At 45.8% G+C, this 26,085-nt stretch overlaps 1 protein-coding gene across 4 annotated transcripts in view; it reads right to left on the reverse strand.

The window, feature by feature from the left end:
* The window catches only part of LOC138514136 (zinc finger protein 420-like), a 1,401,466-nt gene that overhangs the window by 1,300,508 nt on the left and 74,873 nt on the right, over positions 1 to 26,085 (reverse strand). For all 4 annotated transcript variants that reach the window (XM_069629436.1, XM_069629435.1, XM_069629434.1 and 1 more), the window contains exon 3: positions 20,555 to 20,644. In XM_069629436.1, the coding sequence (XP_069485537.1) occupies positions 20,555 to 20,644 (90 nt within the window). The remainder of the gene's footprint in view (positions 1 to 20,554; positions 20,645 to 26,085) is intronic.

Below are 26,085 nucleotides of genomic sequence, written 5' to 3' on the forward strand. Positions count from 1 at the left end.
CAGTTCTGGATGCACAGTTGAAGTCAGAGGAATACCCTGAAGAAAGTTTGGAGATCCAGCAATGCTGACCATCTGACAAGATAGTGCTCAGGGTTCAGAAGGACATAACACTGGAGGTCTCCCACTGGGAGGACTTATCAGGGTCCTGCTACAAAGATGAATTGTCAAGCAAAGGGCAGAGAAGAGGCAACAGCTATGCCACGATGTAAGGAGGATGAAGTAATCAGTTTCAGAGGTGAAGCAGCAAAGGTGAGTCATGAGAGATGAACAGCAATAAAAACACCTACAGAAGAACAGATCCCTTATCCTCCCATGGACCGGATTCCTTCAGGTCACAACAGAAGCAGAGTTTCACCATTGGATTTACAAAGTCTGAAAAGATGCTGTTCAGAGCTTCCCATGGTCGTACATGGGTAAATCTGTCTCAGATGCTTCAGAATAGAGTACCACCAGTTGGCAATATTCCTGATGCAGAGTGTCAATTTTTATGCTAAGCCAGAGGGTATAGGGCAACCCTAACCAAAGCTCCTACACACATGCACTTTTCAAACTCTGCGGTCCGCACAACAAAAGAGCTGATGGCTGGAAGGTTTGAAATTAATCCTAACCTCTGCCATTGCTCTGGGAAACCCTACAGACCATCGTTCTTTGCCTACCAAGCCATTACAAAAGGGGAAGGCCAAATGCAAACCAGGCCTGGTCCCAACCCCTAATTGGCAGTTCAGCCCTAACTGCTTGGTCACATCCCTTCTGCACGAGACCACAAGCATCCCCAAACTCTGCAGTCCAGCACACACAATTTCACGGACATACTCTGGGGAGGTGGATTCCAAAAGGCATTGCAGCCAGCCAACCCCTGAAATCTTACCCAGCCAAACCTATATATTCAGAGTTCACATCAGGAATATGAGTCTACATGGTCATTCTGGGTCTCCACCCAATCAAACTCAAGGCAACTAAGCCCAGTTGTCTAGTTACTGGATTCCACAACACCAGAAGCTTAATTTTAGAACTCTCCACAAAAACAAAGCTTCCCTTGAGCCAAAATGGCTAAAACTCATAGGACTATAGGGAGGACCGAGTATACACATTTCAACCTAAATGTGATGACACCAGTAGAACATATTCCAGGGAATCAACACCAGCATCCTCTCCAGCCAGCTCGGATGCGGACAGTGAACCAGAAACCTCATAGGGTATACTAACTATAGTCCAGTACAGCACCAGATCTACAGAAACCTGAAATATTAGAAGAGATGTTTTAGAGGAGATGAAACGATACAGCAGGGGAACCAGAGACAGACCGTAAAATATGTGCAATTTCAACAACCCACAGATCTAGATACCTCAACAAAGGCCATGAACACAGAGGGTAGAGGGGAGGCAACAGGAGGACACAACAGTGACGGACTACGAAAAAAGAATTACAAGATCAAACACAAAGACATCAGAGCGATGAACAATCGAGTGATTAATCTTTCTAGCAAAACAATGACTGACTTCGATAATAAAGGACTATCCTTTGCACCTACAGTTGGGACAGACTTAATCGACTTTCAAATAGAAATCTTCAAATTCACGAGAACAATGAAGTTAAAAAAATTAATTGCACACAAAATCTCAAATGTACAATCCGCTGGTTGAACTACCACCTAAAAGTGACTTCTCCATCTCTGACATTGAGAATATTGATTTACTACTTTCCCTAGAACAAGACGCAGTCATTAGCAAACAACACATTTGTGAGGACTTGGATGTGAGATCTAGGAATTTAGAGTGACATGAATTGAAACTAAATTCACACCAGAATTGGCACCAGACAACGTAATAGAAACTTTTCAACAAGCTGTAACTACAGATATTCACAAATATCTGGTCAGTGATGCAAATAAGACCTGCAACAATCAACACAATCTAACAAAGGAAGAAAGAACAGCACTCAACAGATTTAGAAGACACCTTTGTAGTGATCAAAGAGGCGGACAAAAAAGATAATATAGTTCTACTTGACAGAACATACTATATAGCAATGGGTGATGTGCATTTACAAACCCAACCAAAGAGACAACAAAAGAACTACACGCATTAATTCTTAAATGGTACAGGAAAGGACACCTTACAGATGACGAGAAACAATTTTTGACTCTAACAGATCCAACCATGACCACTATGTACTTTCTTCTGAAAGTCCATAAACAGTATGATACCCTGCCAGAAATTAGACCAATCGACAGCGGCATAGGTTGGGCAACTGAAAGATTAACAGAAGACATTGACACTACCATTAAGGAACAAGTCATCAAATTAGAGTCATACATCAGGGACACGACGCATGTATTGCAAGGTCTCAAAGAGATTATATGGCAGCAGAATTATCGACTAGAAACACTATATGTTATGGCTCTTTACACTCTGAAAATAGCCTAGCAAGCAAGACCATCAACTACACCTACAAACAGGTGTCGGCCTCATATTTGGAACATATAGGAATGATTAAGGATGTCTTAAATTCCACACTTATACACAATAGCTTTCTCTTCAACAAATACCATTTGCAAACAAAGGGTATTGCCATGGGTGCCAAAAATGTGCCCTCTCTATTTAACGTCTTTTATGGGGCAATAAGAAGAATCTTTTGCTCCAACAAACAATGAATTCTCCTCCAATGTCATCACCTGGCGCAGATTTATCGATGTTAAAAATTGTAATGTTGTTTTAAGTACTGCACGTGTGCTGCCTCCTCATCCCCAGCCTCCTCATGCCCAGCCCACCTCCAGCAATGCCAATCAGAAATGTAATGTCTTAAGTACTGCATGTAAGCTGCCTCCTCACGCCCAACCCTTTTTGTCTCCAAAGTATTACGGAAATGTAATAATATGCCTCTCACTGCAGTAAGCCCTAACATCCCCTAACTCAACCTAGCCCTGATCAACGCACGCTCTCTGCCCGGACATGCACCGGACATCCATTATCTCTTGACAGCAAACAACCTTGAAGCACTATCTGTCACAGAAACCTGGATCCACACGGCTTTGGGATTGTCCCTCGCCCTGGCCATCCCCACAGGCTACACTATCCTCAGGAGCGATAGATCCAATGCCAGAGGGGGTGGCGTTGCCCTCACTGCCAAGGACCACCTGATTCTCAGACAAATCAACTCCTCAGTCAACAACAATTGCGACATCCACTCCAACAAATTCTCCACATCCGCTACGAACGACATCCTTGTATACATCGTCTACCGCCCTCCTGGCCCTGTCCTCTCATTTGAGGAAAACTTACTCCTTATATTAGGTGACAACGTTAAACTCTCTACACAAGCGTTTGTGCTAATTCTTGGCAGTCTCCAGAGCGTCATCAACAGCTTTCCTACAAAGGCTGGAGTCCTCGACTAGCTTATTGATAAAAGAGGTCTGAGTTTCGGGTTTAAAGCCGGAGTTCTTCAACCAGGCGTGTGTTTTAAGTAAAGTCCCTTGGGCTAGAGTGTGCCTAGCAGTCTCAGCAGAGTCTAGAGTATTTTTTAATATGTTGTGGGTAACCTGTCTGCCCTCAGCCACGATCGCCAGCAGGCGTGATAAGGTGGGCTCTGGGACCTCTTGAAGGCCATTGTGGACTAGGCCCCATTGGACATTGCTGTAGCTTGCCAGGAGAGTTGTATCGCTTGAAATCCAAGTAGAATAGGCCGCAGAGGCAGTGATTTGTTTACCGAGGGCATAACGTTTCTTACAATCTTTAACCCGGACGACAGTGGAACCCCCGCCCTCTTCCTAGCGGTTGTAACCACGAGGGAGTCTGGAGTGGCATGACCCTATATGTATAGTGGGTCGGAAGGTGATGGGCGGAATCATTTTTCAACCCGAGCCCGTGTGAGGGACAGTGACAACAAGGAAGGAGCTAGGTGCTTCTTTATAAAATTCAGTAAGGGGATGACTTGACTAGTCGGAGGCTTCTCCTCGAGGAGATCCTCAAAGTCAGGGTCTGGGGCTGCCTCATGTGTTGCGATCTGAAAATGATTGGACGTTCTTTTTAAAATAACGTTTAACAACATTTGGTCATCTACAGGTGACGACTCCCTCTGTGGAGGCGAAGAAGGGGGATCTAGACAAATGATGTCCGGGTCAGGGTTATGTGTTGGTGATAGCCATAGGCCCTGATCCCCTGACTGATCTTGATCCTAGTCTGGGTCTTGATCAGCTGTGTCCTGAGCAAAGAGATGAATAGGTATCCTCCTGCTCCGAGACATCCAAGATATCCTCCTAGTGGCCTTGTTCAAAGATGGCAAATGTCTGCAATTTATGTGGAATGGGGCAGGAGTCCTCTTCCCTAGTTCTTTTGGGAGTGATGTATTTGTCTGAAAAGTCATTAAATTGGGCCATTTTGTCCATTTAGTTTTCAAATCCCTCCCTAGTCCATAGGAAAGATGCAAAAGGGTGGGTCTGGAGGTGAAAGGGATTGCCCAGAAGGGGGAGATTTTCCTAATAAGGCCTTCGAGAGAGGTTGGGGGCTTCAGAATACTCCTCTCGACATGAGGGGGGTGCCCTGGAGTTCTGTAGTTGCCGAAATAGCTGCAAGGTTTTTGTAGATTTTCAGCGATTGAAAGGAACGTCTCGACGCGCCTGTTAGCGCCGTCGTAGTCGACGACTCCACCGAGGCCTTAGGTGCTTGTGCGCCCTTGGACGGTGTGTCGGCGACAATATGTTTTTTTTGGGTGAACGCCCTTTCCGGAGGAATGCCCAGTCGCATGCCGCAAAGACGGTTGCGTGGAGGACGCCGAACCGCGGGGTTCGGGAGGCGCTGTTGAAGTTTTCAGCAGCCCTGTTGGCGTTGCACGCTTCTTCAACTACTCCGTCGAGGAGGCCTTAGGGGTTGTGTGTTTAGCTATTTGTGGTGCATGTGTGCCCTTGTCGCCGGGGTGTGAACTCCCCATAACAGAGCCAGTGGCCTGTCTGTTGGGGAGGGGCATTTGGGAGCCTGAAGGTTCCGCCGAAGGGTCGATGTCTTCCAATTCGGAGCCATGGCTGGTGATGGATTTCTCATCGTCCGAAGCGACTACGCCAACTGGGGAATGGCTTTTGGCCTGCATAGTGTAGGCCTCCCACCATATAATCCACCTGTCCTTAAATGTTTTTGGTCAAAAGAGCTTGCAGGACTTGCATGAGCGCTCGTCGTGGTCTCGAGGTAGACACTGATTGCAACAGCGATGGGTGTCCTTCCAAGGGAACTTTCTGTTACACGACGGGCAACATTTAAAAGGCGTCATTTCCATAGCAGAGGGTTACTGCAGCCAGACCAAAGAGAGAAATAGAAGGGAAAAGGAAATACATTCTTGCGAGCTCCACATTAGGCGACCAACTAAGTTGGCGGAAAAAACAATCTGAGGGACCTCAACGCGTGAGTGTAGGCCGCCCACCATTTAGTCGGCCTGTCCTGAGGGATTTTGGGTACACTGCATGTTACGTTATGGATAGTGTTACAGTTACGCCCATGTCAACGTCCCCTTTCGTTCTTCGAAAGAAAGATGCAATACCCCACCTTTACCACTAAATGTCAGACTATATTCACAGCATGTGGTTCTGAGCAGATTCACAAGCATCAGAAACTACTTTATATTTTATTCTGCAAAACGCTTACTTAGGGGAGATACTTCTTAACTATGAACACCCACCTTGGGCTCTATGATAGGATATATGATATGACATTTATAACGCGCCTATACACAAGTGTTTCAAGGCGCGACGAGGCAAGGGAGGGGGAACAGACAGAAGACTGACACCTGGCCTAGTAAGATCGTTGTGTTTCAGATCGCGCAAGTACAAGGGAAGGGGGAAAAGAAAAGGGCAGGAGGCGGGGGTGGGGGCGGCGAAGTGCAGTACATGGGATAATAAAATAATAACATAAAATAAATAAAGAACGGCCAGCTGGTGGCAAGTGCAGGGTGCATGCAGACATCAGTACTGGTTTGGGGACTGCAGGGATACAGAAAACAGTCCCCAGGTGCAGGGGTTGCCAGGGAGGCAGCGCAAGCGTGCAACTGGCAGGGCTTGGGCCCGAGATCAGTTGGGTGGCCAGTTAGCCCGTGCAGGCTTAGTATCAGCCAGGACTTCAGCAGGGGAGAGGGGAAGAGAAAGCAGAAGCAAAGAGGAAGGTTTTCCCATCATATCATATCACATCACGGCCCTATGCTCCATGGTGAAGTCAGTCACTTGCTGGCTTATGGGCCACTTCAGAAGCTTGGGATCTTCGGCCCTCATGTTCATAAGTCATAGAGTCAGTAAGATAGTGTTTAAAATGCCTTAGAGATCACACAGTGGCAAAACATTTTCAACAGCGGCATACTTAAGATCTCTACACTCAAGTTTCCTACTGATCAACATCACAAGTTAATTGCTTTCTTTGTCAGATGGAGGATAACCCCCTGAAGGCGAAGTTTGCCTGGAGGGGAAGGCCAGAGGGCGCATGTGAATCTATGAAAGATACCAACGCTGGAGAAATGAAGTTACAGGTAAGAAACTATTCCCTTCTCCAGCATTGATCTTTCATAGATTGTATAGCAGTATACATGACTGGAGTAGAAAAACCAGGCAATCAAAGAAAACCTGTGTGTTCTATGCCCATGCCAGAAGTATACATAGATAACTAACCCTGGAAGCTGCGGGGCTTACCTTACTGGAACAGTCGCTGAAGGACTGCTTGTCCCATTTGTACGTCTTCCGCGGGCTGTTGCTGCAGGCAGTAATGCATAGTGAATGTGTGGGGCACTGCCCACATTGCTTCCTGGCAAATGTCTTTGATGGGCACTCCCGACCAGAGAGAGGCTGGAGCCGCTGTAGCCCTTGTAAAATGTGCCCTGGCTATGGTCTGCAGTCGCCTGTTGGCCTTTGCGTGGCAGAAGGAAATGGCAGAGGATGTCTACCTTGTGATGCCCTGTTTTGTGATAGCTTTCCCTTTGTACGAAGGTCAGAAAGCGATAAAGAGCTGCCTTGCCGCTCTAAAGGATTTTGTCCGATCCAGGTAGAATTTTAACGCCCTTTTCACATCCAGGGGGTGTAATGCTCTTTCCGCTGAGGAGCTGGCATTGTGGAAGAATGTAGGTAACATAATAGTTCACTTTTTTTTGTGGAATTCAGATGGTACTTTTGGGATAAAGTAGGGATTGGTGGAGAGGATCATCTTGTCCCTTGCAAATCATAGGTACGGAGGGTCCACCACTAACACCTGTAGTTCCAAGACTCTCCTGGAGGACCTTATAGTGATAAGGAACGCCACTTTCCAGGTCACAAACTTGATGTGCACCGAAGAGAGAGGTTTGAAAGGGGTTTTGGATGAGGCCAGCTAGGACTAGATTCAGGCTCCATGCCAGTGGTATTCTTTTCTTTGGTGGAAAAGCAAGAAACAGCACTTTTATAAAATGCTTGAGGAGCCTGTCGCTGTAGAGGGGAGGTCTCCCTCTTCTTCTGGTGAACCTGGAGATTGATGCCAGGTGTACTTTTATGGAGGAGTTAGCAAGACCTTCGTTTGCCAGCTTTAGCAGCTAAGGAAGCTGTCACTGGTATACGCTGGCATTACTGCGGGATGTCTAAGTGGCCCAATTCGGCGTAATCAGGAGCCATGCTGTCATCTTGAGGGAGTGTGGGTCGTGATGCAGGATTGCACTGTTGTCCTGTGAAAGGAGATCAGCGTGGGACCCCAGAGGGATTGGGCCGTCTGCAGATAGCTGGAGGAGGTCCGAGAACCAGGTCTGTCTGGGCCAGTATGGTGCCACCAGGATTATTTTGCAAGGGTATATGGAGGTTCATCTGGACTATCTTCCTGATCAGAGGAAGTGGCGGGAACACATACGCGAAGATGTCGGTCCATGAAAATGAGAACGCACCTCTCTGCGAGCTTGGGTGCAGCAACCTGCTTGCGAATTCTTTGCATTGCTTGTTGGACAGTGTGGCGAAGAGGTCCAGAGGAGGCTGTCCATGCGTTGCGAAGATCTTGTTTATTTGGTTGCCGTGAAGGCGCCGTTGGCGTGACTGTGTAGAGTCCCTGCTGAGGGTGTATGCCTGCTGGTTGTGTATCCCCAGCAGGTGGAAAGCTTACAGATCGATTTTGTTGTGAATGGCCCAATGCCAAATGGTTTGAGCTTCCAGAGACAAGGTGTTTGATCTTGTTCCTCCGTGCTTGCACCGGTAAAACATTGTGGTGGTATTGTCTGTGAGGATCAGTACCACCAAGTTTTTGATCAGTGGAAGAAAAGATTTTAGGGCCCAGTGGGCCGCTCGCAGTTCCAGGACATTTATGTGTAGGGCCGATTCTTCAGGAGTCCACTGGCCTTAGATCTGGTGTCAGCCCAGGTGGGCTCCCCAGCCTGCCAAGCTGGCATCAGTCACGATTTTGGGTTGGTGGGTCAGTTCTACCAGTGGCATCCCTTTTCAGATGCTGTTGCGCATTGACCTTGAAAGCACATGAGTGATGGTTATCTCGTTTCCCCAGGAACCTTGGGTATGCGAACTCCCGGTAGCCAGGAACCACTGCACCGGTTGCATGTATAGTCTGCAATTGGGTATCAGTGGAATTCAGGCCAACATGGTTCCTAGTAAAGCCATGTATACGCGCACCGTGATTTGTTTGCTTGGGCTGAATGAGCATTCCAGGGTTATTAATCTGTGCACTCTGTCGGCTGAGGGTTTGACTAGGCCTTGTGCTGTGAAAAAATGTGCACCCAGGATCACCAAACCTTTCGATGGCCCTACGCAGGATTTGGTGTAGTTGATCACAAATCCCAATTGTTGGAGTAGAGTCTCTGTCTGGGTCAGTGAAGTCACGGTTTCTTGGTGTGTTGGGCCCCTAACCAATCAATCGTCTAGGTATGGGTAGACGCGAAGGCCCTGTTTTCTGAGGAAAGCTGCCACTAGGGTTAGGCATTTGGTGAAAGTTCTGGGGGCTGAATTGAGGCTGAACGGAAGGACTCGGAATTGGTAATGATTTTCCCTGACTTTGAATACGTGATACTGTCGGTGCCTCAGATATATTGGGATGTGAAAGTAGGTGCCTTAAGTCTAATGCCGCTAGATGCTTGTGAGGCTGTACGGCCTTTATGATGTCTTGCAGCGTAACCATTTTGAATTTTTTTTACTTTATATTTTTGTCTAACTTTCTTTAGTCCAAGATCGGATACCAACTTCCCGTCTGGCTTTTTTACTACGAAGTATCTTGAGTATACGCCATTTCCCCTTGATAGAGGAGGGACTTTTTTATTGCCCATTTTGCTAACATTTGACGCACCTCTTGCTGAAGAATTTGACGGTGTGGATGTGACACCGTCACTGGAGGGGAGGGCTTCTGTATGCGCTTGAATTCCAACAGATGGCGGTGTTGGATGGCATCTAGCACCCATCTGTCCTTTGTAATTCATCGCCACCTGTCGAAATGAAGAGCCACATTTCCTCCCACTGGTTCGCCTTTGGGGCAGCCATTGCTGGGATTTGTTCCGTCTACCTCTCAGCGAGGTGGCTGAGCCATGTATGTGTTATGGTTGGCCCATGATGGCGTTGTGGTTGGCGGTAGTCCCTGCTGAGTTAGGAATACTGGTAGTTCCTTCGATATACCTGGGAGTAGCAGCCATATCTTGTGTAGCCCTTGGAGTCTCTTGTGGAAGACAACCTGGATTGACCAGAGGCTCCCCGAAAGGGACGAAAAGACCTTCTGCCTTCTAAGGCAGTCAATGATCGAGCAGTATCGGAGTCCGCCTTCACTGCCTTAATAGCCTCATCGATTTTGTCGCCAAAACGTCCCCCCAGCCCCTCGAATGCCATGTCTACGACCTGGTATTGCACATCCTGCCTAAAGTCGGTGGAGCGCAGCCACCCTTGCCTTCTCAGGATGACCTCTTTACCAATCTGCTTGAATCCCATCTCTGCGAGGTCCACTGCTTCCTCGCCCTCGCGTCCAATTGTTATGGCTTCCTTTAGCTGCCTTTCGGGCAAAAGCTCTAAGATGGGACCAGGCGGTGCCACATTTCAAAGTCATATCGTGTCACTATCGCCAGGGCATTGGCCCCTTTAGCTGTTGCCCTAATGGTTAGTAATTTCTTGCCGAAAGCATCAACTTTTCTACCTTCGTTCTACGGGGGTGTAGCGCATTTGTGCTGCGAACACGCCGTGCAACTTGCCGCAGCTGACACCACCGACTCCGGAGAGGTTTTGAGGCTGTGTCCGGTGCCTTGAATTTCTTGTCTAGTCTTCCTTTTACTGCAGGTTCAGTGAAAGGGTGTTTCAGGGTTTGTAATCCCTCTTGCCACACGTAATCTAAAATGGGTATTGCGAATACAGCTTTTCAGCGCTTACCCATATGATCAAAAAGAAAACTGTTTTTCTTTTCCTCTGCTGGGGTCAGTCCAAATTCTTGGCACGCCTTTAAGACCATGGCGTGGGAAAGGGCCAATATTATCTGGTGGAGAACGCTGTGCTAGACTACCTTGTGTTTCCTGGTCTGCGTCATCTGTATCCCAAGTGGAGGAAGAGCTTGTGTCCCTTCGATCAGTGTCCTGGTCCGTATCCACTAGTTCCCCTCCCTCGTTTGCCTTTTAGCAGGCTACCTCTTTGTGAAAGAGGAGGCCGGGGTGGAGATTGAGACCTGTGCGCTGAACGTGAGCGTTTGGCAGTAAAGACTGGAGGGGGTGTCTGTACTCCTGCTCTCTATATGGCAGAGGAGAAGCACAGAGGACCCCACCCAAGATTCTCTATTATTTGTAACGCAGTCGAGCAATCAAGGCTTAGCTCTCAGCAGGTGATGCAGGCTGGTTCTCAAGTACAGTGTAGTCCCCAAGCACCCAAAAAGGAATGTCCACAGACTGTATTAGTGAAAACACAGTCTTTATATAATTAAGATTCAAGGTTATATACACAATCACAATAACTCACTTTGTGCTCAGTTAATCTAAAATGGCAAATATATAGACAGTTCTACGTGGTACCACCGTTACTATGAGATTTCCTTAAAGTGCATCAACTGTACTTAGATTAAATGTCAAATCAAGTAATACAGGGAACCAACAATAGACATAGGAGGAAAGCAGTTGGTTAGAACAATTGGTAGAATACTGAGCCCCTACCACCAGGCACAGTTCTGTATGAGGATCCCCCCCACCTGGGCAACCTGTAAATAAAGATATATCATACAAGCCCAGTCCATATATCGTTCACAAGAGTCTTATTTCCTTCTAAATAGTTCTACAACCCCAATTTACCTGGAATAGCAGAGTTAGACGTCGGATCCTTCTTGAGCGGCTCGGTCAAAAACGTCCTGCAGACTGAGGCGTGCGGTGCACCTCGACGACGAGTCTTCGCTGCCACAAGGAGTTACTGAAGAACTTTGGCCCATCAAGGACGTCGAGTTGTCCGGCGTCTCTGCAGTCTTCGGGTGGCGGGAAACCCACCTGTGGATTCGCCTCGGTTGTTGGGGGCCTGGTCTTTCTCCGGCTGGACGAAAGCAGTCGACGATGATGAGCAAGGGAGTCCTTGTTTGAATGTTCTTAGGCAAAGGAGCACTGCGGCTCCGGTCGTTGACGGGGGTCGGCGACGGTGGTGGACTTCAATGTCCGGGTGTTTGTCTTCGTGATTTCGCAGCGGATCCTGTCTCCGGTCGGTAGCCTTTCGAGGGTCTGACGTCCACGGAGCTTTGGCAAAGATCAGCTGCACGATGGTCCCTCGTAGCTGAGGAAGAGGTCTCCTAGCCAGGTCCTCTCTTGGATCAGTTCCTTGAAGGCATAGCAGCTTTCAGATTAGCCAAGGACAGCAGCAGCAGTTGTTCTTCTTCCAGTGGGCTTCAAAGTTATGTATCAATTTCTACTTCAGCTTCTGAATGATTTCTAGCAGTGAGAGGTGCTCCGATATACTGTTGATCTCCCATTCACTGTGCTGGGTCACACTCAGGCAACCAATCACTCAGAAGGGCAGTCAGGCAGCCAATCAGGCGCACAGTGCATTCAGGCCATTCTTCTCCATCCAGACACTCACAACACAGAATGTGGATTCAGACAAGTACTCTGCCACTCAGCACTACACAATGCATTCATACCAGTTTCAGGCAAGACTGTCTCAGTCATTGTGTCAACCACTAGATACTAGACACCCACAACACGAAATGCGTATTCGTCACACAATCCATTTACCCAGGTCCCACCCCATGGGCGTACCCACAACATACAGTCATTGGGAAGGCTCCTTCCCCCACAATACCATATATGGAACTTCCACCCAACAGCCAGTCATGGAGAAGGGACAGAGTCAGGGCTTCCCGGGACTTCGGGAAAAGTAAGGTAACAGGCGATATAAAGCAAGAGGCCACAGGGGCCATCTTATTCCCTTATCAGGAATCCACTGATTGCAATGACAGGGCCTGGGCATCCCAAAATGGGGGATGTGCAGGGCACCTGTCAATTCAGCACAGAGCTGCCACCAGCCCATACCCTGCTCTGTGGGCTACACACAGGTGCCCCAAAACATACACTAGGAGTACAGCGCTGTACTCCCACCCATGGGTGCCATAAGGGTATCCAAGGGTCTGTTCACCAAACCAAAAAGAGGAAGAGCCGCACCGCCAGGAGTCTCACATGAACTCCTGCACGGAAAGACAGAACATACATGATAAGGCAATAAATGACAAGGATACTGAGGCCCTGTCACCTCCAATGCATTTCCAGCATCACAGTCGCCCCCCCAGACTGAGGTTAGGGCGTCTAATCTCCCACGAGATTGACACCCTCATCCAGACGGTCAGTATACCTTCTGGAAAGGCCATCTGCATTATCATGACTCTTCCCTTGTCTATGCTCTATGGTGAAGTCTAGCCCTTGCAGGCTAATGGACCACCTGAGCAGTTTCGGGTTTTCACCCTTCATCTGCATAAGCCACTTCAGGGCTTATAGTCTGTTTGGATCCTGAAGGTAGACCATGTAAGGTAGGGCCTAAAACGCTGAAGGCTCCAAACTATACTGAAACATTCCTTTTCAACAGTAGCCCACCTAAGTGCTCTACCCTTGAGTTTTCTACTGATGAATATGATCAGATGTTCCCTCCCTTTGTCATCCAACTGGGACAAGACGGCTCCAATTCCGGTGTCGCAGGCCTCGGTCGGGACGATAAAGGGCTTGCTGTAATCAGGCGCACACAACACAGGTGCCCTACACAGACTTTATTTCAAGCCAACAAAGGCCCTCTGACAGTCATCTGCCCAATTAAACTTCCTTGGTTCTTTGGGCGAAGTCAGAACTGTCAGAGGGGCAGCTATGGTTCCATAGTCCACCATGAAGTTGCGATAATACCCAGTGAGGCCCAAAAAGGCTCTCACCTGGGTTTGAGCAGTGAGCGTCTCCCAGTCATGTACATCCTGTACCTTAATGGGGGGAGGTTGGATTTGACCCCCTCCTACCTCATCAACAAGATAGGTGACTTTCCCCTGAGCTATCTGGCACTTGGTGGCCTTGATAGTGAGGTTAGCCCTTTTCAAAGCCTGCAACACCTTATCCAAGTGAATCAAATGCTCCTCCCAAGTGGAACTGTAGATGGACATGTCGTCTAAGTAGGCCACACAAAAGGCCTCCAGCCCACGAAGTGCATGATTGACTAAATGTTGGAAAGTGGCAGGTGAATTCTTCAACCCAAAATGCATGACTCTAAACTGGTTGAGCACCTCAAGTGTTGAAAACGCAGTCTTCTCCTTGGCATGGTCTGTCAGAGAGGAGTGCAAAATTCTGTTAAATCAGTTTGCCCCTCGGTTTTCACCATCACCAGGCTTGACCCCTTGGGGCCAGCATGAGATTCTCACTGGTGACTGTTTACCTGTTAAAGGCAGAGGTTACAGAAGGTCAGACCATGTAAGAACCCACATAAAGGAAGATGTCAACAAGATGCTTGATCTCGGGGTAATAGAGCCCTCTACAAGTCCATGGGCTAGTCTAGTTGTGCCAGTACCAAAGGCAGGATCCAAGGAATTGAGATTCTGTGTGGACTATAGAGCTCTTAATGCAGTCACCACGACTGATGCCCATCCTTTACCTAGGACAGATGAGCTGGTGGACAAACGTGGTTCAACCAAGTACCTCAGTACCTTTGACCTAACATCAGGCTATCAGGCTATTGGCAAATAGCTCGGACAGACATGCAAAGGAGAAACTGCATTTTCAACCCCAGGAGGCCTCTACTAGTTTAAGGTTATGCATTTTGGACCAAAGAATGCACCTGCTAAATTCCAAACGATGGTGAATCATGTTCTGAATGGGATGGAGGACTTCTGCATGGCATCCTTGGAAGGAACATATTGACCACTTAGGATATGTATTGCAGGCTCTTGAGCAGGCCAATCTGACCATAAAGGCAAGTAAATGTCAAATTTGTCAGAGTAAAGTGGTCTACCTTGGACATGAGGTAGGAGGAGGTGAAATCAGGCCATTGCCTAGCAAAGTACAAGCGGTACAAGACTGGGACACCCCTACTACTCAAACCCAAGTGAAAGCCTTTCTAGGTCTCACATGTTACCATAGGAACTTTATTGAGAACTATAGGACCATAGCTTCTCCCTTTAATGTGGTGATCTCACCCAAATGCCCCAAGAAGGTCAGGTGGAATATGGAGTGCACTAAGGCATTTGAAGGACTTAAGAAAGCCCTTTGTCAAGCTCCAGTTTTAAGAGCGGACTTAAACCAATCCTTTAATGTACACAGATGCTTCCAATACAGGTATAGGTGCAGTTCTCAGTCAACTGGATGAGAAAGGCAGAGAACACCCAATCTGTTTCATCAGTAGGAAACTGAAAGAACCTGAAACAAGGTGGGCAACTATAGAATGTGAATGTTTTGCCATTGTGTGGTCTTTGAAAAAGTTTAGACCAAACTTGTATGGATCTACTTTTGTGATTCAAACAGACTACGAACCCTTGAGATGGTTAATGCAGATGAAGGGGGAGAATCCTAAATTGTTAAGATGGTCAATCAGCTTACAGGGGTTTGATTTTACCATTGAACACAGGTCAGGGTGTAATCACCAACATTTTGATGGTCTCTCCAAAAAGTATGACCGACTGGAGTAAGGAGATTCACCCAGGGGTGTGCTAATTACATCCACCTCAGATTTCCCCCAGCAACTTTGTTGGATTTTGAGGACTTTTTTAACCTGGAGAGAGTGAGACCCTTTTTCCCCCCACTCTCTCATGTATTTTGATTTGTGATTTTGAACACCGTTTCTTTTGGTTGTGGAGTCTGGCAAACTCCATAGGCATCATCTTTTACATTGTGTCACAGCACTTTCAGTGCAGTGGCACAGGGAAGTCTTTCATGTTTCCCCAAGGTTTAAATACCTTTTCTGGGATAGACTACTGTTTTCCAGAGCAGTAAAGTGAAATTGACTTTACTTACATTTGTAACTTTCTAGACCCAGCACACGCTATCTTACAATAGGGTGCTGGAGGGGTTACTTAGTATCCCCTTTGTCTAGATTCTCATGTAACATTTTTATGTTACCTTTTCCCCACTGAATGGCTGGTGCAGTGGTTTACTTTTGACTACCATAGTGTGCATTTACCATGGTTTGCGTTCGCAGCTGCAGTAAAGCACCCAAGGGTGCTATTTTTGTCAAAATGGTCCTGGCCTTCTTTTTGCACCAATTCTTTGTGGAAAGGTCCTTCTTGAGATTTACTCAGGTTCGCTTTGCCTTTGGCGGGATTCACGAGTGAAGCCTGCCTCTGCCTCCAGGGTGTCTGGTGGGGGCAGGAAGGGAGGGAGGGAGGTGCCCGAAACTCCGTGCTTAGTCTCCTAGGAGACCCAAATGCACTCTGTAGTGATTGGCCAGCTGACTGTCCGGCAAGGAAAGCCACCCTGCTGGGTTACTGACAGCTATGCTGGAATGAATGGGAGAGAACTGAATAAAAGGCGAGGCTTCTGGCTTGGAAGGCCACTGGACGAAGGAACCAAAGAAGAACTTGAAGGACGCCTGCTGCAACTCCTGGACCGTTGATTTGCCCGGTGAAGCCCTGCTGCTGTGCTGAAACTCCAAATTCGTATCAACAGAGAAGCCCCTGCGAGGACGACTTCTCCCTTTGAGTTGGTGGGACCAATCAACTCCAAAGTAAGCCACCTGGACATTCTCTCAGAGCTGGTTGCATTTCCACAGAGTTGCTCCTGTAAACCGAAACGCCAGGGAGAGGAACACCAGATTGTGTGCCTTGCTTTTAAGTTGGCAAAGAGCTCCAGGTAGATGTGATATGATACTTTAGGTTATTTATAACGCGCTTCGAACCCAGCGGTTTCTAAGCGTGGACCCGGTGATCGAACCTGTGTTGCTACGTGTCGCCTTGCTTCCAAGGTGAGCACGTTGCCCCTGAGCTATCCTCCTGATGCCTCCAGACTCGCAAGAAGCAGGACTGACCGAGCCTGAGCCCCCTTAACAGAGTGCGGGACCCCAGAAGCAAGGAAAGTCCATCTCGACAGCCAGAAACCGCAGTGTTGCCATTTGCGGTAGTCGCGAGGAACTGAAACACTGAAGTGCCACTTGTTTGAAGTATTTCCGGTTTGCAAGCGGTGACCGTCCCATTGCAGTGCAGGAGTCCACAGAAGTCCTCCCTCTTGTCCCCACGACTGAGGCCCAGGAACAGTGAGATCTGCAGAGCTGCACAGGAACAGAAGTCATCTGATGCACTTTTTCTTCAATCCAAAGGTACTGTAAAGTCTGAGAGAACTTACCTCTTGTTGTAGAGTTGCTTGCATCTTCTACTACTCACAGGCCTAAACAGCTAGTGGCCCTACATTTGATTCTTCTTTTCTTCAAATACTTCTAAAACATTGTGCAAATACTTTTTGTACTTACCTACCAGAAGCGCTTCAGCTCATATATACTTTTGCCCATTGACTTTGGCTTAACCTGCAACACTGAATGACACTGTTTAGGGGATTCAAAAGTATTTGCCTGCTTAAGAATATTTGTGGTATCTTGTTTGTTCTAATAGAACTTCGTCAAAGAAAAAGGTTAAGAGTATTCTAAATGCAAACAGTAAGATATTAATGTTCCCAGCACCCTAGCTAATTAAGTCCCCTGAGGGTGTAGGTTGTGACTGTGGGCCATCCAAAAGAGTCTTTACTGATTTACAAACTAAGAGTGTGTAGTTTTGAAGTGTATTTGTGTGTTGCTTTTATATTGCTCCCTTCTGAAGAAGGCTTATTCTAACTGACTGACTGATAAATAAATTAATAATTGTTTATTCAAGAAACCTTGTGTGTAAGTGTTTATTTGAAATACTTGTCACTGTGAATCTCTGTGTAACTCCCCTACAGCTCACATCGATCTCTCTTGAGTTAAGCCTGGCTGCTCAACACGCTACCAACCTGTGTAGTAAAAGCTTATACCAAAGGTTGGGTTCCAATTGCCAGGAGATCAGGGTTGTTGTAGTGCACCCAAATGGTACTGCATACAATCTTGCCTAACAGTCCCCTTCAACAAAGCTAGCTATTTTAATCACCAAGTTATTTTTAAGGGTAGATGTATTTCTCTTAAACTCATTAAAATATGGACTGTTAGAATTATTTGGTATAGAAGAAGATCATGAATGTAATGCTTTTTCTCTAGAACCTTTTACATTATACCTTTGGGGTAAGGAAGTTCTTTATTCCGAGATACTCTGAAAGATTTTTCTATTAAGCAGGCTTGCTCAGCTTTAACAGAATGTATACCTCGAGTTACAGATCTTAAATGGAGATCAGGGACATTATAATGACAATATGCCAGGGCCTCTCTTGGCAATGCAGAAAGGCACTTCCTTTCAGAGGACAAATACAGCGTCTCAACCCGCAGGATCTCCTCAACACCCTAGGCCCTGTTTCCACCCAGGTGATCCTCCCGAAGTACACCACCCCCATGGTCAGATCATGAAGTGTCTGCCTTTCCCAGGCCACCTGGGAGGAAACTGTAGGCAGGGCTTCAGTGAGGGACCCGTAGAATTCTTCACAGTAAGTAGGATTTAGGAGGGCCACTCCCTATGCCTGGTTTTCAGTTTCCATTTTCCAATAATACTTTGCAGCCTAGGGATGGGAGGGTGTTGTCCTAGTAGTAACGCCATCAGTGTACCTGTTTTTGGTTATGCATAGAAGATCTAGTTTGTATTCTTCTAGTCTTTTGTGCATGTTGACAGGTTTCTTTTTATGGCTCATCTCGCGAAATGCTCAATAAATAAATAAATGTATAGTCTATGTTCAGGAAGCTTTTAGGCTTTGACTATTTAAGGGTGCAAGCAGAGTGGTGGTATTCTCTTGGAAATGTGTTTTGATAGTACCTTTCAGTATTAGTTCTGACCAGGTTCACATTTTGCTCCATAGTCTTCCATTGGTCGAGGTGGACTCTGGCTTTGCTGTGGCAGAGTTGGTTTGAGTCCTTTGTAGGATGGGTTCTTCTGCTGTGAGGGTTCATTCTTTAACTTTCTATATGTTCTGTAGGTTGGGAGGTTGAGATTTGTTTGGTTAGGTCTAGACAGGTCTGTCCCTTCTGGTGAAGTGTTGGGGATATCCTTGTTGTAAATATCCTGAGTTAGGCGAGGGATCATAATCAAAAACCTGGTATTTGTGGTTGCCTTGCTTCACGATGGTTCTTTATTAGGTATTGAGGTTAGTTCTGTCTTTGGTGTGCATCTTATTGTTTAGAACACTTTTAATTCCACCAGTTATCAGAGTTATCTTAATAATTGTATAATATATCATGTTCGTCCACCTTCGTCCGCCATGTTTGTCCAGATCTTATGTCTGTACAAGAGGTCATCTGAAATGTTTCCCCAGAACTGAGACTGTAGTAGATGTCCACTATGGGGGTGTCGATTCGTTTTCAAAGTATTTCTTTCAATACTGTTCCTGGCAGTCTTGAGATTTGTTCCAGCTGCATACTTGAATTGGTAACATTTATCTGAAGATGAATGAGTGTTCTACATTTATTTTCCCAGTTAGGGGAGGGGTTGAGGGCAACACTGTTGGATGGAAAGAATAGGGAACCAAGAGTTGGTGTGATGGTACAGATTTGGCTTCTTCAATTTTTGTTTAATAGCATGCAGCTTCTGGTAGGTAAAGGGGGTGTGGGATGCTAGAGGGAGGTTGGTTTAAGTTAAGGAGTCTAATGAAGCAGAATCGGGCCTTGTAAGGGTTGGAACACATGTTCTAGTTAACCATACTTTTTAAGTAGACAAGCAAGTAAGTAAAGGAGTAGACTTCCATGGTTCTAGCTCTACCGCCCACCAGCTCGCATGCACTCCTCGACGACCAACCACGTGCTTGACCTTGGAGGCCTCCATTGATCCTCTTTTCCTCCTCTTTCCTGGCCACTGGCTTCACCAGCACTTCCTCCACGCTTCTTCAAAGACTCATTGCGTTAACCACGCTGGGCTCACCGTTTGTAGGCTGAGAGATGGCCTGTGTCTCCAATCAACTCCCCCCTACTGGGTTCCTCTTAACACCTCTCCTTCTTTAACCTAGGTCTTTCTCCAACCTAATCTTGATGTTCACCTACTTCTCTTCTACTCTAACTTTCTCTTGCTAATTCTCTCCTCCTCTCTTCCAGCAACCTCCTATTATTTACGTTCTCCTCCCATCGCCTCCAAATTAATCACTCCTGCCTCCTCCATCCTATGGCCACCAACCTGTAGCCAATGGTTTCCTTCTCCACTATCTTGCAATATTCCTCAAACTGCCACCTGATGCTCGAATCCCCTTCCTCTTCCCAAGACCCTACTTCACCCCACACCCAGGCAACTCCTGGCTCTCCAGCCTCCTGCCTCTGAATCCTCTTGGGCACTTCTCAACATGGATTACACTCATTCAACAACACTGGATGTTGCATGCCCATGAGTCTCCTCTGGAACATTTCAGGGGGTACAAAGGGCACGGATGTAGGAGGGTACCCAGTAACAGATGGTATTCTGCAAATAGAGCATGAAATGGCAATGGGTTCGGCATTATGCCCAATGTTGTGCTGTATAGTGGAGGAGCTGGAAATATGTGGGAGGTCTCCCATGGGATCTGGCATTACACAATCTCCCGCCCACCATATTGGTATGGGAGCCATGAAGATTGGAATTTGGACGATCTCAAGGACACTTGTCAGCACATAGGGCACTGCAGTTAAGAAGGTAAAGTCAGAGAAGTTTCAGGAAGCACAAAGGGTATGTATGGATGAGGGAGCCAAGAGACGCAGATGGTCTTGTGATGCTGCACTCTGCCAAGTCACTGTCCATGTCAATGTTGTGGTCCTTTGCTGAGGGAGCTCACAGTATATGGTAGTGCTGCAGGGAGTTGGGCTTATCATAGCCTATCGAACACCATCTTGGGATGGGGCCTTATTGTCTGGGGTTCAGCTGATCTCAGAAGCCCTTCGGAGCATGGATTAACTTGTGCTATAATGCCTGATACTGCAGGCCCACTGATGACCTCGGGACAATTCATATGAATACAGGAAATGGTTTACTTTCCAGGCCATACATAACAATACTCCCAAATAATAATGGAAATAAATGTTGACCATGCTTATCAATTTATTGTACCCACCATTTCCTCGATTAACATTTCCTGATGTTCTTCTAAACATTCCTCCCTGTGATCTTCAGGGTAATGGGCTGTATCCAGTGCAACAGATTCCTAAATTGGAGAACAGAGGACATTTGTTATACAATTGGATGAGAAAGTTTTACTGCATGTTTAACAGATGCTAGACTTGAGCATTTATCACTATACAAAGCATAAAATAAAAGCTACGGATTACCAAACGCAGACCCTAAATAAACATGTAAACACAAAATGAATTGTGTTTAGACATTGGTAGTTTACAATGCTCTCTAAAGAACAAGGCTTACTGTGCCCACAATACAGTGAGGTGGACTTTCGCTTATTGCATACTTTGAGGAAAAATTGCTTTTCCGTTTTACATTTCAGAGCCACTAAAGGCAAATCATCCATTATAAGAGTGCTGAGCTAAACCTATTTGAAACATTTGAGAATATTTAAGTTTACTAATTAGTTATGAGCTTCCGAGAGAACGGCAACACAGTCACTTGTGCATGATGCACGGTAATATTTCTGTGTTCAACCTACAAACATTTGCTATGTAGCAGTGCAGAGTAAAATCGGACACTTTCAAATAATTACTTTGATTACAATCTAGTGAAAGGAACTGCATTCCATAGAACGATGGAAGCAAACATGGCTTGGTCTTCCATGAAAGGAAGTGCAGCAAACTAAAAACCTCACAAGTCTGCCTCACGTACGCCTAAAAAACACTCAAGACTATTGAATTCAAAACATGTGGATTAAGTTATTACAGGCAGAGTCATAGGATTAAAAACAGGTACTGCTTTTTGCTGTAGAGGATCAATTCAGGAGACCTACATATAAGTGTTAAAGAGCTCCTTGTGTAGATCAAACTCCAAACATGTTCTTGCTACCCGTATCGGACTACACATGGATGATCTTGAGGCATATATTCAGCAACAGTGGGCAACTGCCAGATAACCCCCAGGCATGGTTAAGTGTCATTTGCATTCAAATGATGAGAGAACAAGTAGAACACACACACAACTAAATCTTTTTATTTTTATTTTCTAAACATACACTTAGGAGGAGCTTTATCTTGTGTCTCGGAACACAATCTACAAAGAAAATGCTAAATGAAGCAAGTATGTGTCTTTTCTGCTCTGTAATAGCAGCATAATAACAAGCAGCAACCTCCTACCCTCACAGAGCACTCCAAAGGATGTTGACATAGCAGCAGCTCCCAGTGTGGCAAACCAACAGAAGATATGACAAGGGATTTGGTTTAGAAGTAGTTATTCTTGTCAGGGTGGGTTATGGAAAATGTCTATAGGTACAAAGCTTTTCTCTTTAAATGAAAAGGGTGTTACTGTGTCTGACAAGCCTAAGTAGAAGGTGTAGATACAGGATAATCAAAAGTGTCTCTGGGTTCCTCCATCTATGAGCGGTGCTAGTTGCCCTCTGGAATGCCAACTGCTTTCCCTTCCCAAGTTGCAAGGTTAAAGTGGCCCACATGCTTCTTGGCCATATCCCCAAATACGTTGTCTGGAATTTAGATATTACAAGCTTCTTGATCCTCCCCAAACAGTCTCAGGCACAGCCCAGTACGCTATTTGTACTTCAGAAATATATAGTGTTGAGGATGCCCTAAAATCCCAGATAGGCCCAGAAGTATCGAACTCAGTCCAACCAAGACTCAATGACTAAGTGCATGACAAAATCCAGCTTTATTCACATCAAGATATAGCTGGGACAGCATACAAGTATTGAAATCGCACTGCTCTCAACATGTTAATCAAAAAGCAATTACTTAAGTATTAAAAACATGTAATCAATTACGGCACAACATAATATCAGTTCACAAACCATGTGGGGATAGGTTAGTGGGTTTGGCTACATATAAATTCCATAGGGATTACATATTTAATTGGGATACAAGTATCGGATAGCTCCACCTGGAACCACCCCTATATTGATAACAGTTAAACTACATCATCTCTACGACAAGTGGTTGGTCGGCATACTATTTCATGGGCGGTGTGACACCAAGGATTTTGATAAGTTGGCTCTTTACTAACCAACCTTGGACACTTAACAGTTCGTCAACATATGAGCCAGACAGAGTGGGGGGAGAGAGGCTCATGGACTATTCTTCTTTCAATTAAAGGTTACCATTCCTCATTCTCAGGCGATGAGACCGGACAATCTATGCGTGGCGATTTGTGTCTAGGTGTACGTTTGGGTTTGTTTATTTTATTTGTAGGGCGCACCGAACCCAGAAGTAACTGGGCGCAACGAATGCAAGGAGTAGATTTACAGCTTAGTTATAGGCAGATACATGTCACATATAAGTACAATCTAAAGTCAGTTAAGGCTTAGTTGAAGGCAAATGTAGGGATACATATAAGTACAGGGAATCAGTGAAAAGGTACAGGATATAGTAAGGATACACAGACTTCGATACTTTGGATTGGGGCTGGCAATATAGTTAGGGATAGTAGCTGGGCTAGGTGCTGAGGGACCAATCAGAAGTCATTAGAGCGCAGCCAGTTCAAGGTTTTACTTCTGAAGCTGGAGAGGGATTGGTCAACTATGAGATCGATAGGAAGTGCATTCCAAGTTTGGTCAGCTTTCACTGGGAAGCTGATTCCTCCAGATTTTTTAAATTTGAATCTGGGAATGTTGAGGCAGAAGGCACTCGTTCTAGAAGGGTGGGTAGAGGTTTTTATTAAAATTCTCTCTGTTAGGTAAGGGGGTGCTGTCTTGTTTAGGCACGTGAAGGTCAGTTTCACTGTTTTGAGCACGATTCTATCTTTTAGATTCAGCCAGCGGTTTTCTCTTCTGAATTGTGACACGTGCTCTCTATTGGGAATATTCAAGGCTGTTATTAACACATTGTTTTACAAGATTTGGAGTTTATCTAAGATATACTTGTTAGCACCCATGTAGAGGACGTTGCAATAATCTAGTTTTGACAATACTAATGTGTTGGCGAGAATGATACAGCTACCTTTCGATAAAAAAGGCCTACATGCCCTGATTAGTTTGCATGTGTAGGCACAAGAGGACGCCAAGGAGTTTACTTGTTTTTCCAAAGGTTAACGCAGAGTCAAGGTAGAAGCCAAGAGTTTTTACTTCTTTCATGACCTTGAATGTGTTTCCATCTATATTGAATGCAGAGTAGTTGTTGTTCAGTTATTTTAGGTTAGCAGTCGAGCCCAGGATCAGGATCTCTGTTTTGTCGTCATTCAGCGATAGGCCATGGCTCGCCATCCATGCCTGAATGAGGAGGTAGATTCTATTTACCAAGGTTAAGTCATCGCCATAATTGCCTGAAAGGGGGATGAGGATCTGGGGGTCATCTGCGTAGTTAGTCTAGGAGACACCTAGCCTGTCCAATTTGTCGAACAGAGGCTTGGTAAATATATTGTACATGGTCGGCGAGACACAAGATCCTTGTGGCACGCCGCGTGTAGTCAAGATGGGATCTGTAGAAGCTGATGGGGAGAAAACTCTCATCGTTATGTTATTTAAGAACGATTGGACCCAGGCAATAGCATCTTCAGAGAAGTGGGCAGCCGATGCCAGATGTCTGCATAACACTTTGTGGTCCAACAAATCGAAGGCGGCCGACAGGTCAAGGAGGAGTAACAAGGCGGTTTTCCCCTTGTCCTTGAGCTCATCGATTTGGGTTTTTAGGTTGATTAACGCAGTTTCCGTGCCGTGTTGTGGCCTGAAACCGGAATGGCGGGAGCATAGGAGGTGGTTAGCCTCAAGCTAGGACTGTATTTGCAGATATGCAACTTTGTCAATTATTTTAAGACGAAAAGGCACTGTGGTAATTGGCCTGTAGTTCGCTTGGATGGCAGGATCTAGGGTCTGTTTTTTTAGTAATGGTAAGATCCAAGATTCTTTTAGATTAATGGGGACAGTATTAGTTGCAAAGGAGGCATTGATAAATTTAGAGATTAATGGGGCAGGGTCGCTCTCTGCCTCTTTGATTATTTGTGCCGGACAATTGTCATCTTGGCAATTGGACGATTTTAGAGAGGAGATGATTTTTTTCAGTTTCCAGGATGGATATTTTGGTGAATTTAAATGATTCTAATGTTCTGTTGGTTTCTAGCGGGATAGCCGATTGTGGCTCAAGGTTGTTTAGGGTGGCTTTTTTGTTTGCTATTTTGTTTTGTAATGAGGTTGTTTTGTTGGCTAAGGCATTCTGTATGTTGGTGCACCATAGCTTATCCTTAGGGATATTGTCTATGGGCGGAATTGGGGATTCCATTTTGCGTAGTATCACAAATAATTCTTTCGTATTTGAGCTTGCTTTGGAGATTCTTTCATTTTAAAGCTCTTTCTTTGAATGGATTATTTCCTTTTTGTAGTTGGTGGCGAAGTTGGTAAGAATCAATTTGTTTTCTTCAGTAGGGGACCGTTGCCATATGGATTCTAATTTCTTTTTTTGGAGTCTTAGGTTTTTGAGGTGAGGCGAGAAGCAAGCATTAAGGTGTGCATGCTGTTTGCTTTTGAGCAGTTTGAGAGGTGCAATGGTGTCTAACGCTTTAGACATGGTGTTAATATATACTTCAACCATGAAGTTGGGGTCGGAAGTGTTTGGGATTGCATTAAGTGAGGGAAGGATGTGTGGCAGTAGACTTTCCAGGGTTATATCCTTTTTGCTTCTAGTAGGCAAAGGAGATGCCATGGCGTTTTTAGGTCATTGGTTAGGAGTGGCTAATGTAAAGGAGATCAGGTGGTGATCAATCCAGTGTTGTGGGGTAACCTTATTGATGGAGGTTTCGCACTTTTGGTCCGCTACCCAATCTAAAGTCCTACCTTTCTCATGGGTGGGAGAGGATACTCTGTGTTAGTCCTTGTTCTCGCAAGATATTAGCTACTGCCTGGGCATTTTTGTCTGCCGGGACATTGAAACCAAGATTGAAGTCACCCAGAAGTAACAATGTGAGGACTTTAGTGCTGTTGGCTAGGATACTAGATGTATCTTCTTCAAAGGTGCCGAGTAGATAAATAGTTAGGGTACGGCATTTAGATATTGGGAGTTTGGCAACAAGCAATTCGCAGGATTTGATGGAAGGCGAAGGTACAAGTCTAATGGGGAGGTCAGATTGTGCTATAAAGCTAAACCACCTCCTTTGGTATTAGGTCCATCTGCTCTGATTATCTGATAATTTTCAGGTACTGCTAGCATGAGGGCTGGGCCTGCAGCGTCATGTAGCCATGACTCTGTGATGGCTAGGATGTCCACGTTTTCAATGGAGATGTTATCTGCTATTTCAGAGGCATGAGCCACTACAGACCTGGCGTTGATCAAGCGCTGGAGAAAGTAGTTAGGTTTTTTAGGTCTTGTGGGCTGGTATGGAGGTGTTTAGAAGGAGAGGTGTTATATTTAGTTATATAGGGCTGGCGAGGCTTTGCAATCAGTATACTGTGCGAGCTCTCAGTATCACGGTTAGGTAGGGATTTAGTAATAAAAAGGTGTTTACAGACTGTTTCTGGTTAGTTGCTGCAAGCTTACTAGTAGGTGTCTCGTA

This window comes from Ambystoma mexicanum, chromosome 12 (assembly GCF_040938575.1).
Source record: "Ambystoma mexicanum isolate Mex_15411 chromosome 12, UKY_AmexF1_1, whole genome shotgun sequence".
NCBI lineage: Eukaryota > Metazoa > Chordata > Amphibia > Caudata > Ambystomatidae > Ambystoma > Ambystoma mexicanum.